We start from the raw sequence: 14,599 nt of genomic DNA, 5'->3' as shown, positions 1-14,599 counted from the left end.
ATAAAATTATAAAAAAAAATTCAGTTAGGTACCGTCTAACATTTTATTTGATACTTCCCTTTCGGAAACACTGCATCAAGTCATTGTTATCAAGACAGCCTGTTGAGAGGGTCAAAAACCACTGGAAAGTATTCACCCAAGTTCCTGTTGTTACTTTGTAGGACTAGAATGAGAACTTTGGTTTTAGCCTTATTCATTCACCAAAAAATTGTTTGAGGGTCAGCCCTCTGTCAGAGACTGTTTTGGCCCTGGGGATTAAAATAGTGAAGACATGAATGATGCCTGCTTTTCCATCTCCAACATTGTCATGAGCAGCCAGCCAAAAACCCAAAAGATCAAATAGGTAAATGCAAGTGGTAAAAAATACTATGTCAAGCTTATGTCCTCTTGTTACTTCTGATTGGCTATATACATATTTTGCTTATAAACTTAAGACTTATCATTGTCTCCTACATAAATTTATTTAGTCCCAAGTGCCCTAGAAGAAGTCTTAGTAATGGTGTTAGGACAAGCTTTCAAATTTATTCTCGGAAGTATCTGGTATATAACAACTAGAATGTAGTCCCCTGCTAGAACATAACTTCCCTACCATTCATTAGCAACTTATAACTATCTGTTCAGTATCTAAAGTGTATTATCTCTGCTACTCTCTATTATTTATCTATCTATCTATCTATCTATCTATCTATCTATCTATCTATCTATCTCTGCTACTCTTCATGCCACTTAGTGAGGGTAGCAAACATGCTGAGAAGAAATGTCCGAGAGGCAATTCACACTTTCATGTGGAGCTCTGATGGTGCATTTCAAAAATGTAGGCAATACTTAATCTATGGATATGCTCATACACATGTGAAAGGATGGACGTACAAAGACCACTTAGACGCTGTAAAAGGAAGAGACTGGGCTACAACATCAATGTCCATCAATTAATTTATGGTACACCATTCAGTGGAATACTACATCATTGTTAAGAAGAATGAAGTCGTTTACAAATATACTGAGAAATGGCAAAGTATAGGACATTACATTTCACATGCATTTTGAGGTGGAGAAAATGATACACATAAGATTAAATATGCATTCATCGCATATATACAATATATTGCCTATCTCTGGGAGGATCATGGGATAAACTGGCAATATAGAATGTCTTGAAAGAGGAACTGGTGGTAGCAGAGGTAGGAAGTCTCTGGTCACTGTAAAGAGGTGTCTTGAGAACATACACTGGGTTTAATCCCAGTTTCTACCACTTACCATCTGTAAGATGTTGGGCAAACAACTCCTCTGAGCTGGTTTCCTCAATGGTAAAATATGAATGATCATAACGTGCTTACCTTGTGGGGTTGTGGTGAGGATGGGTTCAAAATAAGTAAACATTTAGCACAGTGCCTAGGTCTACTGTGAGTGGAAGAATTTGCTACGGAAGCTCTTATGTACCCTCCCGATTTTGTGTGGTATGTAAGTATTAGCTATTAATGCAACACAACTAATTGTTACAAGAGAGGAATGATTTCAGGGTAAATAACCTGACTTTTCCCTCAAAGAACATAAACATTGTGTGTGTGGGTGTTAGCCATCCCAATCACTTCTGCTTCTTTACGCTCTAGGGTGGTGTGTGCATGTTTGGTGGGGCAAGTGCAGAGCTGGATCAGAGAGGTGTCCACAACCCAGCACCCCAAAGAACGCCCTTCAGTACTCTTATTCCACCCAGAATCTTCCTTTGCCCTGGTCAGGCCTGACAAAGGGAGTAAACACACCTCTGGGGGAGACATTTGATCTTGTTCATTTATTCCACAAATATTTATCGAGCACCCACTCTGCATCAGACTCAACAGAGAGCACAGCAAACAAAGTCCCTGTTTTAAGATCTTATATTTTAGAGGGAAGAGATAGATGAGGGGATGTAACAAGATTACTGCAGAGAAACAGCGTTCTGAACAAATTGGGTCATTGTGTCAGAGAGTGACATATGGGAGGGTAAGTTGGATAGGGTGGCCCAGGGTTATGGGGAGAGGTTTCTCTAAGGGGTCAGGCTTGACCTAGGATCAGAATATTGATAAACAGAGAGCCGTATGAAGACAGGGTGAAAACACGAAGGAAGAGTGAACTGGGCAGAAGGAACTAGAACTTAAATACAGAATACAGAGAAGAAATGTGGGAATACAGGAAAGAAAAATTAAGGAGTCTGATTAGCAGGGGGACAGGTAACTAGACAAATCTTATTAGTTTTCTTGGATGCAGGAAGCACAAAGATTGCTAATGTGTACATTGCAAAAGGGTTTATGGTCAAAGGCAACCACTGGTTTTGTGAATGGGTCAGAGCCGGTCAGTTTTTTCTCAGGCCAGTGTCCTAGTCACACCACCTTTATCGTACCTCCCTATCCTCCCCTGCAGAGAAACCACAGGATTTCATGACTTCACTCTTCAAAACCAAATGTTCAAATTCCCTTTGGGTAGGGCCCACATGTGACCACAGTGCCATGAAACAGAGACCAGCACTGAAACACAAAAATCATTTCGGAGCTAGATGGTATTTGTGTCCTAGCTCTGGCCATTTCCTATCTGAGAGACCTAGAGCAGATCTTTCCACATTTCTGAAACTATATTTCCTGAAGATTCTGGAGAACATACGTGCGTGAGTCTGAGTGGAATTTCTTTATCTATTCTTCAATTTCTCGTCAGGCAAATGACAGGATGTATTGCTGGTGTGCCAGTGAACTGTTTAGAGAATCCAAGGCTATGGTGGACAGAGGGCCGCCTGCAAATGCTCTGTCAGCTAAAGCAATACTGAGACATAGTGCTTGGGTAGGAGGATTGGTTCCACACAGCCTTTCCCCCACATGAGGGGGGTGTGAGCAGCTCTGCTTCCCAGAAGCTGATGCTGTAGGAGTGTGAGGGGCTGAGCCTTGCTGGGAGAGATGACCGTGGATGAATGTGTGACCGAGGGGAAAAAAAATGGTACTGCATGACCTTCACATTTTTATTAGCTCTTTCTCTTTTTTAAAGATTTTATTTATTTATTTGAGATGCAGAGAGAGAGAGAGAGAGAGAGAGAGAGAGAGAGAGAGAGAATGAGCAGGGAGCCAGACAAGGGGCTCGACCCAGGACCTTGAGATCACAACCTGAGTTGGAGGCAGACACTTTACTGACTGAGCCACCCAGTGCCCCTTTATTAGCTCTCTTGATCTGGTTCACCAGACAGACTACAGCTAGAGAGAGAATGGAGGATTTAAACCCCAGGTCAAGTCCTAGTTTCCCCACTTCTTATAACTGCTTCTCTCTGAGAGGTTGATCCCAGAAAAGTGAACCATGGCTACAGATAGCTTTGGGAAGGGAAAATTTAGTCTCTAACTTTCAGGTAGAAATGCTGAAGAAGGGCACTGGTTGGCCCAGCTAGGGTCTCATGCATATCCTCGCTCTAATTGTGACAGCCAATGGGATGGGTCACTCTTGACTATCCAGTTTGGGTCCTCTGCTCCATTGCTGTAGCCAATGCCCTTAACACCAGGGCAGGGCCAGCAAGGACAACATCTCAAAGCTCTGAGCGGTACAGGCACCAGGGGTCACAAGACAGCAGGGACACAATCCTTGTGTCCTTGGGCCTATTGTGATGGATCAGGGACAGTGCTGACACTCATTTGAAGAAATTGCAAAGCCAACCCTCAACATATGGGGTGGAATTTCACAGAAGAAGAGAGAGTGCACAGAAGTGTGGTGTGTTTAGAGGGTGCAGTACTGGGGAAGGGGGTGGCCCTGGGTTGATGGTGAGAAATTGGACTGTATTGTTGCAGGGAGTCTGAGCTATCAAAAACCCTGGAAACCATGTGGGGGAATAAGGATAGATTCTACACCTCTATAGGTTTCTCCTATGGAAGAAACAGCCAGGTAACAGATATAGAGGGGAAGTGGGGGAAGAGTCTCCACAGCCAAGGGAAATGGTCTTGACTCTCTCCATCACTCCCTCCTGTAATGGTCCTCAGTGGCCTGGAGAGGGCCATGCATATTAGTGTGCCCTGTGTGACTCTCTCCTAGGCTGCAGGGCCTCACCATTTTGCCCCTGTCTTTGCCTGAGCTTCCTTTGCATTATACTAGTAGGTTCCTCAAACTTTGGTGTGCATATTACTTCCAGTGGGAACACGGATAAAAGCAGGTCTTTGGGCTCATCCCAGGTGAGAAAGGGTGGCTCAGAGGGTCTGGGGAGGGGTTTAGGAATCTGTATTTTACAAGCTGTGTGAAGCGATTCTGATGTGGTTGGTGGTATGGTGTACCTTGAGAAAAGCTGCACAGGATAGTGTCAGAAAAAGCAAGGAGGAAGGGACCTGGCTACTTGTTTGTTAAAGGCTGATTTCCCATTATCTGCAACAGCCCTAGCTGAGCAGTGTTTTTTTTTTTTTTAATTTATTCATGAGAGACACAGAGAGAGGCAGAGACATAGGCAGAGGGAGAAGCAGGCTCCCCGCAGGGAGCCCGATGTGGGACACAATCCCAAAACCCTGAGCTAAAGGACAGATGCTCAACCACTGAGACACCCAGACGCCCATGAGCAGGGGGTTTGAATCCAATGAGTGAATGAGTGGTGGTGCCTGTAAGGGAAAAACCATCCCCTGGCCTGTAGACAGGCGGAGAGGAAATGGTTAGAAAGGGACAGGTAAAAAATGGGGGAGACACAGATGAAGTGAGGGGTGGGAGAGAAAAAGAGAGAGCGGAAGTTCGTTCAGAAAGGCCACTTTATTGATGGAGATAAAACCGAAAGGAGTTCTCCACAGCCCTCCCTCACTCACTTCAGTGGTTTCACTGGGCATCCGGGACCGGAGTGGGCAGGCCTGTCACCAGCACGGGCTGGGCTGCTCGGCCTGCTCCGTGCTGCCCATTCCACGTCAGGCGGCCACATCAAAACACACCACAGCTCATCAAGACTCGCAAATGTACCTCAGAACCCCCCAAATGGTTCCAGGCATTTTTTTTTTTTTTAATATTGTACAAAATGTGTTAAGTAGGAAAGGTCAGCTGTGCTGTTGACACCTGCAGGGGACGTCCTTTAAGGATCACCGTCCCTGAAACATTACTTCTTATTGCAGTGAAACCTCTAGAAGGTAGAGCTGTACAAAAAAAAAAAAAAAAAAAAAAAAAATCTAAACAATTTTAAGAAGAGCAGCAACTTAACACTGCTTGAGTTCATTTAAATTTTCTTTCTCAAAAATACATTCCTAAATATACAAACTATACAATCTTGTCATTTTAATGCTGGTTTTTGTTGTTTTTATTTTTTTATTTTTTATTTTTTTAATAATAATAGAACCCAAACTAAAAAAAAAAAAAAAAATCTGTTCATCTTCAAACCGACAAGAGCGCTAGAGGACTCATGACTCAGTACCTTCATATAACACCACATAAATAACTTTAGCCACAGTCTATGTTCACAGCGTGGTCAGTGGAACAAAGGAAATACTTTTCTGGCGATTAGACATCGTCGGCAGAGAGGGTCGGGATATTCATTCGAGGCTGGGTAAAAAATGCCATCTTCTCCCTGCAAGAGAGGCCAGACCTTCAGAGCAGGGTTTTCAACCTCACTGTATAGATATTATGGGCAGGACCATTCTTTGTGGTGGGGGCTGTCCTGCACATTGTAGGATGTTTAGCAGAATCTCCCACCTCCAGCTACTCAGTGCCAGTAGTACCCCCCTCCCCTTCTTCCTTCCAGTTGTAACAACCAAAAACGTCCCCAGGCATTGCCAAAGGTCCCCCCAGTGCCCAAATCATCCCTGGTTCAGAACCACTAGTTTAGGGACATTAGCAGGACCAGCCACCTTCAGTTCAAATCAAGGGCCTGAGTTTAAAAGGGCCCTTGGGCCACAGGTGGGGCTCATTTTGTTTATTTTAGACTCCCCATTGGTTAAAAATTAAGAGATGTCCCAATACAGTTACACAAATGACAGCATATTTTAAATATTTCTATTCCAGGAAGTTTTTCTTTTCTTTCTTTTTTTTTTTTTAAAGCACATACACAACCGTGAGTGCCTTATCTAGGACGGTATCATGAGTCTAAACGCTGTGAATGGGAGGTCCTAGCCAAAGGGCATTTGGGGCCCTCCCATGACATGCCTGGATCCAGGCAAGAAAGCACCTCCCTGAGATCCTGGCAGGCAGCAGGCAGAGTCAGGGAGGCCCGGCAAGCACCCCAGGCTTATTTATCATTCAGCCAGTCCTCCATAATTACGGGTGATGGAAACACTCAGAGGGAAGGCCGGAGCAGGTGGCTCATTCGTTAAACAAGAGGATCTAACAAATTAGCTCGAGTTGTGTGGGGATTGATAAGGACAGCTGAGGGAAAGCACTGCGGCGCTCACAGACCGCCTGGGGCGGCTGGGCAGAGGGCACGCATCTGTTCCGAGGAGGGCTGGTGCTCTGCTAGCGGAGGGAGCACGGGCCAGGGCTGGTGAGACAGGCTGGGTCGCGCATGTGAAAGGGGAAGGTGGGCTGGCCAGGTGCCCACTGCTTACCTGAAAGACTGCACTTCTGGGGGCTCCTTACAGCTCTGGCCTCGAAGCCTGTGCACATCCTTGGCAGCTGCCCGCATCATCTTGTCTGTCTGAAGCTCACCCTTGTGCTCTGCTCGGTCCATCTGCAGGGCAAAGCAAGCAGGGCTGTGAGGTGCTACAGAGTCCTCAGGGCCTCTAGAAAGGGGCAGCTAAGGACAGCTTTCTAGCACACATGAGGAGTCTAGTGTAGTCAAAAGGTCTGAGGGTCACAGAACAGGCATGCTCACTCCAGTTCCACTGCTGGGTCCTCTGTTTAGAATGGTGAGAAGATATGACCCATCATGTGTCAGGGTGGACAGGCTTTTGGGGCCAGGGAACTGAATACCTATGTGTAAGGAGATGAGGGCTGCCTAGTGAAATGTGTGCTACCTTTCTAAGCCCCAGGGCCACCTAGAAAGGTACATTTTATAATTACTTCTGTATTATAGAGGAGGAAACTGAGGCTCAGGCGTGTTAAAACATTTCTTTGATGATGTCAAACAACTAAGAAGTGTTGGAAACACAATTCCAATCATGCAATTGTGTTCAAGGGCTTTAGATATGCTGTATCCCTTCCTCCTAATGCAAACCTATGTAAGCGCTTTTGAGAACAAACCACAAAAAGCCCTAAAATATCCATGTATCACATAACTTGAAACTTAATTGCATGAAGATGGAATTTTGGTCAGTGAAGCCATCTTTTTTTTTTTTTTTTTTTTTAAGATTTACCTATTTATTTGAGAGAGAGAGAGAGAGAGAGAGAGAGAGAGAGAGAGGTGGTGAGAGGAGAGAATCCCCAAGCTGAATCCCCATCGAGCATGGAGCCTGATGTGGGGCTCAATTCCAGGCCCCTGAGATCACAACCCAAGCTGAAATCAAGAATCAGCCACTTAACCGACTGAGCCACCCAGGTGCCCCAATGAAGACATCATTTAAATGGTTATTTAGTAAGCCATTATCAGACAGTCACGATGTACTATTCTTTTGCTATTTGAGAGGTCAGGTTTTTTTCCTTTCCCTTTCCCTTTCCCTTTCCTTTCCTCCCTCCCTCCCTTTCCTTCCTTCCTTTTTAAAAGATTTTATTTATTTTCAGAGAGTAAGAGCGAGCGAGTGAGCACACAAGCAAGGGGAGCAGCAGATAGAAGGAGAAGCAGGCTCCTTGCTCATCAAGGGACTCGATCCCAGGATCCTGGGATTATGACCTGAGCTGAAGGCAGATGCTTAACCAACTGAGTTACCAAGGCACCCCCCCCCCTTTTTTTTTTCTTTAAAGGCATTACCTATTATAAGTATACAGGGTATAAATATTAAATTAGAAAGAAATAAACATTGCAGGAACTCTTGAATTACCAGAGTCAATTTGAAGCCCCTCAGCTAGTCCAGACCCCAGAAGCCCACCACCACTTTCCTACTCTCAGGCATTATCACTGGCACCGAGAGCTGGGGCTTCGGCTAACGGCTCTCCCAAAAAAATAACCCAGGCCGGTACCCTCTGCAAGGTGCATTGTCTGGCTGTACGCAGAGGAAACCAGCAAAGGTCATTCCTGCATGGGTGACAGTCCAGGAGTGGCAGATATTATATAAATGAGTTGAAGATGGCTTCTGTGTACTGACCCTGTGTTGTTACGTCTTCATGACAGGCTGGGACCTGTCAGCTCACTGGTGCGAAAGGCAAAATTTTAAGGCATCCAATTGCTTTAAATGTGGTTCAAACAAGCAGACTTTTTTATCCATTTAGAAACTGCCAGCTTTGCATACCCCATGAAGTTGTGCCCACTATCTGCTAGCCACAGATGAGATAAAGCCCAGAGCCATGAAAGATCTGAAGCTGCTCCTGCTTTGGAGCACCCTGACCCAGAGAATCCTCCTGTGCTGCTGAGGAGGACTGCCCTCCTCCCTTCTAGGTGGTGGCCCAGAGCAGTAGCCTTTGGGAGATCTCCAGCATGAGGGACTTCCTCCATGTACGAACTTGTATCTTTAGAGAGAGCTACTCTGTGGGATCACATGGGCCGACACTGGGGCAGGTCAGTGTTCTGTATCTACTCTATTCAAGTGTGTGGCCAAGTGCAGATTTGGTACCCAATGTTTGATGAATAAAAGTCTGAATGATAAGGCCTTGCACACATAAATATGGAAATGCAGAAGGGCCCGGCAGCCAGGTCGAGAGTTAAAGTTTACCGGGCAAAGGGATTCCTGGATGGTTTTGATGATGGGAGTGAGGGGCCCTGGGAACACTCTTAGTGGGTCACAGGACTGTAGCACCTCTTCAAAGCTCTGGCCTCCCTTCCCTGCAGCACTGGGCAGTCCCTCAGGGCAGAGCAAGCCGCCTCCCTTGCCTCTTGCGTGGCTCTCACCCGCTTCTCCAGCATCCTCAGCAGCAGGCGGAAGCGCTCATCCTCACGCAACCACTGCGGCAACTCCTTCTCGCCGTGGCTCTTGGCTTGTTCAAGCTGCTCCTTGAGCTCCTTCAGCACCGAGATCTCCTGAGTCAGCTGGCTGTGCCAGGTCCTGGTCGCCTGCAGGTCCAGCTCGAGGTCCAGCGACGTGCGGATCAGGCGCTCGGCGCGCAGGGATTTGACCGACGAAGGCTGCGGGGGGAGGGACAGCTTTGGCTGATTATTAGAGGGCTGGGTTCCGTGAGCCCCAACAACCCGCCCCCCTGAACCTCAAATACCCTCCTTTGTTCATCGGCAGGCTCCTACTTCAAAAATGGGGCTCGCCCACCCCCAGGGCCTATCCCGATTTCTCCCATGTCCTCAGCTTCTGTTCATTGAGCATTTTTATGCCCCAGGCAGGGTGCTGGGTGGTTAAGTCTGAGATTCCACCCAGGCAATTGGCTCCAGAACCCCCTCACTCACTCCCCACACTGCCCCGTTTCCCTGCCCTCAGTGACCTCAACATTTACACTTGGTTAATGGGTTCTTGTCATTATCCTGAAGTTGTTTCCTCAGTGCAGGTCTGTGCCCCCCGGAAAGGAGACGTCATGGACATCTGTTGTTTCTGCATGTCCAGCGCCTGATTCCCTGGTCTGACGGTAAACAGAGCCCATAGCTTCCCTTGGGGATCCACTCCTCCTGCATGCTCAACCCACAAGGTGGTTCACATGGGATTTCAGGGACAGGGATGTGACCTGAACCTGGACAGTCAGAACCTCAGTGACCACTTCAGGGGTGAGTATGTTGTCTAAACCCAGCATATAACCTCCAACTTTGGCACTTTTGCTGAGCACCTTGGAAAAAAGTCTTTACACAGAGGTTGTGAGATCAGCAAGATATAGACTTGGAACTGATCATGGCCATCTTTCCCACTATATGTGGTGACCCTTTTTAAGAATTAAGCTATCTGGGGGGACAGTGCCATGAGAGGAGGACTGAGGCTTGATGAATTATCTTGATGAAGGATCAATTCATGCCTGAAGGTAGTCCAAAATCCTGGGGTTTTCCATTAAATGAACCAGTAAATTCCCTCTTGCACTTTCAAGCTATATATGCATTCTTCAGTTATCTTTATATAGAAGATCCTGAGTAATGCAACCACTTACTTTCCTTCTCCTATCAAGAAATAGTAATGATTACAAAATAACTACATAACTGAGGGAGTCAGAATTCTAAGTTGGGCCCAAGTTTCCCACCCCTAATACACATTGATATACATGCCTGTGGAACGCCCTCCTCTTCAGGTTTTTTTTTTTTGGGTGTGTGGGTGTGTGTGTGTGTGTGTGCTTTGAATACCATGGGATAGCACTCTCATGATTAAGTAACTGATCCGTTGACTCTGAGTTACTCAAAGGGGAGATATTCCTAGGTGGGCCTGACTCCAATCCAGTGAGCCCCACAAAGGTGAACTGGGCCATCCTTGGAAACAGATCTCCTGCTGGCCTCAGACTAACAATATATTGTGGAAAGGGCCACATGGCAAGGACCTGAGAATAACCTCTGGGTGCGTGAGCAGACCCTGACCTGCAGGCCTGCAGCTAGCAAGAAAACACAAGACAAGGGGTGCTGCCAATGTCCCAAGGGAGCCTGGAAGTGAATCTTTCCCTACTCAAACTTTCAGGTGAGGATGCAGTCAACACCTGGATGTGAGCCTGGTGAGACCCCGAGCAGAGGATTCAGCTAACCTGTGCCTGAACTCCTGACCAGTGCAAACTATAAGGTAATGAATTTGTATTATTTTAAGATGTTACGTTTGCTGTGATTTATTATTGCAGCAACAGAAAACAAACATGACGGCTGACAGAGTTGAGAAATGATACATAAAACATTACTATGAGAGCTGCCCTCAGGTAAGGCTGGCAAGCATACTTCTGGGGCGATGAAGCAGCTCAGTGCAGAACTGCTAGGGGGAGACCACTGTCTAGCCTGTGCTCATAAATGAGCAGGGTCAGGAAATCCAGCTGAGTGATCTGTGTGACTCAAGTTCTCAGAGTAACAAACGAAGGTTCTTTTGTTTTGTTCTGACTGATGATGCCCAGTCCCGGAAACTTGCCTGGACAGGCTGAAGCAGAGAGACAGAGACAACGTTCAGGCACTGAGTAGAAGGACTGTAGTGCCCAAGGGCTCTGGCCCAGCCTCAGGACTCTCCCATGTCTCAGATCACAGTTAGCACCTGAAGGAAATGTGGGCTCAGATCTATCAATCAAAGGCTCTCTCAGTAGGTTTTCCTCTTGGGTAAGGGGAAGAAGAGGTGAAGAAGGGGGAACTGTGTAGGCCTGTCTTGATAGGGAGCTGTCGGCAATGCAGGGAGAGCAAGCAGGAGCTTCCAGGGGCATTTCTCCAGGAGTGGATCCTGGAACACCGGCTCTAGAATTCTCCAGGGAGCTTACTAAAATGCGGTTTCCAGGACCCCACCCCAGTGCCTGGGAGTGTGGCCTGGGAAATGTGCATCGTCAGTAAGCCTCCCGGCCCCCAGAAGACTTGGTGCTCCAGGGACTCTGTAGCACCAGCTACAGTAGATAAAGGTGTAGGAGGGGACCCCAGGCAGGCAGTTGGCCATCCCTGTCACCTGAGGCCATGGCTATATTCCCCTGCAGCCAACACTCTTGCCCTTCCCTGTGGCTCTCTAGGTCTGGAGACTTGTAGGTGGGGGGGTGGGGGGGAGGCGGCACAGTGGAGACAGACAAAGGACCTCGTCCTGATAGTAGCAGGTCTGTAGGAAGTATGGAGGAGCCTTCCCCTGCTTGGGGCTGTTGGCACTGCCTCCCTGCCCACTCTTTTTGTTTTGTTCTCTCTACAGGTCTTTCTGACATTCTAATGTCTGTTTCTTCCTGATATTCAGTCAGTCCTTTGCCTGGTGGCTTCTTGGACAGCGTAGAACTGTCACTGTCACTTTGGTTCAGCTGCAGGAGAAAAGTCCTGGGGAGTTACTTGGGACTAGGGTACATCTGGAAGGCACCCTGGGGCCAGAAAGATGGTGGGGTTTCCATGTGGTCAGCAGCACAGTGGGGCTGACAGCAGATAGTGTGGCTCCAGGCTCTAATGCCCTCCTGACCTACCACCGCAAGTCCTGTTTGCACTGGCCCTTCCCTGTCACCCACAGCAAACTCACCAGAACTGCTGTAAAGTCTGTCTATGCTGAAAGCCCAGAGTGGGAAGGGCCCCTTTGCATCTCCTGCAGCTCTGACTTGTTCCAAAGTGCAGACCAGGAGTCAGTCCTTTGCCTGACACTATCCTGCCCTGGTCTCTGAGCCAAGTCTCCATAAGGCAAGGTGAGATTTCTCTGCAAAGGCAGCTGGTGGTCTCTTCCCAGTGCTTTTCCAGCTGGACTGAGAGAAGCCCATTTGCACCTCCCTATTTCTGGTCACAGCTTGGAGGTACCTGGTCCTCTCTGCCAGCAGGGAGGGCTGTCAGAATCTTTGCTCAGTCAGCGGGATGACATGCTGAGCAGAGTTGCATGAGAGGCAGGCTTCCATCAGTGACCGTGACACCTTGAGTTGGTTAGTCCTTAGTGACTTTGATTTCAGGTCTGATCGACTCATCATCATCATGTTACATTTACCCTTTGGCACCTTTCCCAGTGCCTACATAGGCCTTACAGTTCATAAACACCATCATGCTTGCCAAAGCAACTTTCTTCAAACCAGTGGCTGAGAAAAAATGGTCAGACACTGGGGGATATGCTTGGGGAAATGATGATGAAGCAGACACCTGAATAGCTTTGAGGTGACTGTCTTACCCGCTTCATCCGGACACTGCGCCGCTCCAGGGAGTTTCGAACAAAAGGTGGCTTCTTGGACAGCGTGGAACTGTCACTGTCACTTCGGTTCAGCTGCAGGAGAAAAGTCCTGGGGAGTTACTTGGGACTAGGGTACATCTGGAAGGCACCCTGGGGCCAGAAGGGTGGTGGGGTTTCCATGTGGTCAGCAGCACAGTGGGGCTGACAGCAGATAGTGTGGCTCCAGGCTCTAATGCCCTCCTGACCTACCACCGCAAGTCCTGTTTGCACTGGCCCTTCCCTGTCACCCACAGAAGCCTGCTTTTATAGCTCAAATGGAGCCACTGTCAAGATACACATGTATGCAATGTATAAGATGAGCAGAGAGGCTCTATTAGCAATCCCTTCCTCAGAATCCCTTCAATCACTTAGGTTAGCTGTACTTTCTGCAGAGGGCTACTGAGATCATGCTTTCCTGCTGAGAGTGCCCCTGACAGAGGAGGATTGGAGAGAGAGGATATGCAGGACAGGGGCTTCTTTTCTGGGTCACATTTGCAAGGTGGTGGGATCACTTCTGTTGGTGGGATCACTCTGTTGCCTCAGGCTGAGGCAACAGAGCCTGCTCGTTCTGGCAGTGGTCTGCGCACTTCTCAGGTGTCTCTTGAGAAGCTGTCTGTACTGTGACTTTTGCGGTTATTGATAATTATTAGTAATAATGCTATCAATAGTGTCACAAGGTTGATGGACACGGCAACCCCAGGGACGTAAGTGACAAAAGCTACTGCAGGAGGCAGAGTCCTCATCGGAACCAGGACAAGAGTAACAGAAACAATGATAACGATGTGTGTGCTATGTGCCTTAAGGACAGTTACATTTAATCCTCCAACAGTCCTAATGGAGGGAACGGAGGCCCAGGGAGATTAAGAAGCTTTTATAAACCACAAGGCTGATTAGCATCTGGACAAGAGTTTAAGGTCTGGTCAGTCTATGTTCGGGCATCCTCTTCTGGCCCCCTGGGGGGTGCACGGAGCTGATGTGCATGTGGTGGGGGGTGGACCATCTTGATGGGGGTGGACTCATACAAACTCACTGGCTGGATAGCATCCCGGGAGGGGGCTTTATACCACATTGTTCCAATCCAAAGGAGCAGACTATATGTCCCAATGACTGGAAATACTCATCAAGGCACCTGATCCTTAAGCTGTAGTTGTTCAGGAGTCAACAATGATGTTAGAGAAGAGGGATAATAGCCACATTAGATCTTTAAACTTAACTTTTCCTAATGTAGGGATGTTTTGCTGCATTTAATCTCCAGCAGGGGAGAGAATATTGTTGCTCTGTTATTACTTCCACCTAATAGCTAGGGAAACCAGGAACAAAGAGGTAAAATGACCGACTGTCCCAGGCAGGTAGCTCGGGAAGGAGAATTTTGGAAGGACTGTGTCCATCAGGTAAGGGTGAGCTGACCAACACATATGACAGCGTTGCTGGTGACTATGTAGGTGTCAAATACCCAGGCAGTGTGGAGAGCTGGAGGGAGGGTCATACATTGTTCCTATGCTCTCAGACTTCAAGTTCAGGGCGGGGCCCAAACATGGGAAACTAACCAGATGACACAGGCTGTGCTGAAGCCTGTCAAGGAAGGGAGACGGCCAGCAGAGGACACTTGGTATGGAGAAGGGTGGCATCAGGCCAGCAGAATAGACAAGTCATAAGTAGGCTGGGGAAGGCAAAGGGAGCCCTTCAGGCGGTGGCTCCGAGTGATAGAAAGGCTGTGGGCTCTGGAGTCAGACTCCTGGTTTTGCACCTAATAAACTGTGTGACCTACAGCCAAGTGTTCTGACTTTCTGAGACTCAATTTCCACAACAATATGAAATGGGGTAAACACACTTTGTCTTGCAGGGTTGTTTCTGAGATTAGATGA

At 47.6% G+C, this 14,599-nt stretch overlaps 1 protein-coding gene across 4 annotated transcripts in view; it reads right to left on the bottom strand.

The window, feature by feature from the left end:
- Positions 1 to 915: 915 nt before the first annotated feature.
- The window catches only part of WWC1 (WW and C2 domain containing 1), a 154,371-nt gene continuing 140,687 nt past the window's right edge, over positions 916 to 14,599 (bottom strand). Inside the window, exons 20-23 of one of the 4 annotated variants that reach the window (XM_055324794.1) lie at positions 12,696 to 12,788; positions 8,858 to 9,127; positions 6,504 to 6,625; positions 916 to 5,530 (exon numbers count right to left, since the gene is read on the bottom strand). In XM_055324794.1, the coding sequence (XP_055180769.1) occupies positions 5,464 to 5,530; positions 6,504 to 6,625; positions 8,858 to 9,127; positions 12,696 to 12,788 (552 nt within the window). In that variant the 3' untranslated portion in view covers positions 916 to 5,463. The remainder of the gene's footprint in view (positions 5,531 to 6,503; positions 6,626 to 8,857; positions 9,128 to 12,695; positions 12,789 to 14,599) is intronic. The other 3 variants (XM_055324796.1, XM_055324795.1, XM_055324797.1) reach the window with 3 other exon arrangements.

This window comes from Nyctereutes procyonoides, unplaced genomic scaffold, assembly GCF_905146905.1.
Source record: "Nyctereutes procyonoides isolate TBG_1078 unplaced genomic scaffold, NYPRO_anot_genome, whole genome shotgun sequence".
Lineage (NCBI taxonomy): Eukaryota > Metazoa > Chordata > Mammalia > Carnivora > Canidae > Nyctereutes > Nyctereutes procyonoides.
This window is presented reverse-complemented; position numbering and strand designations above follow the sequence as displayed.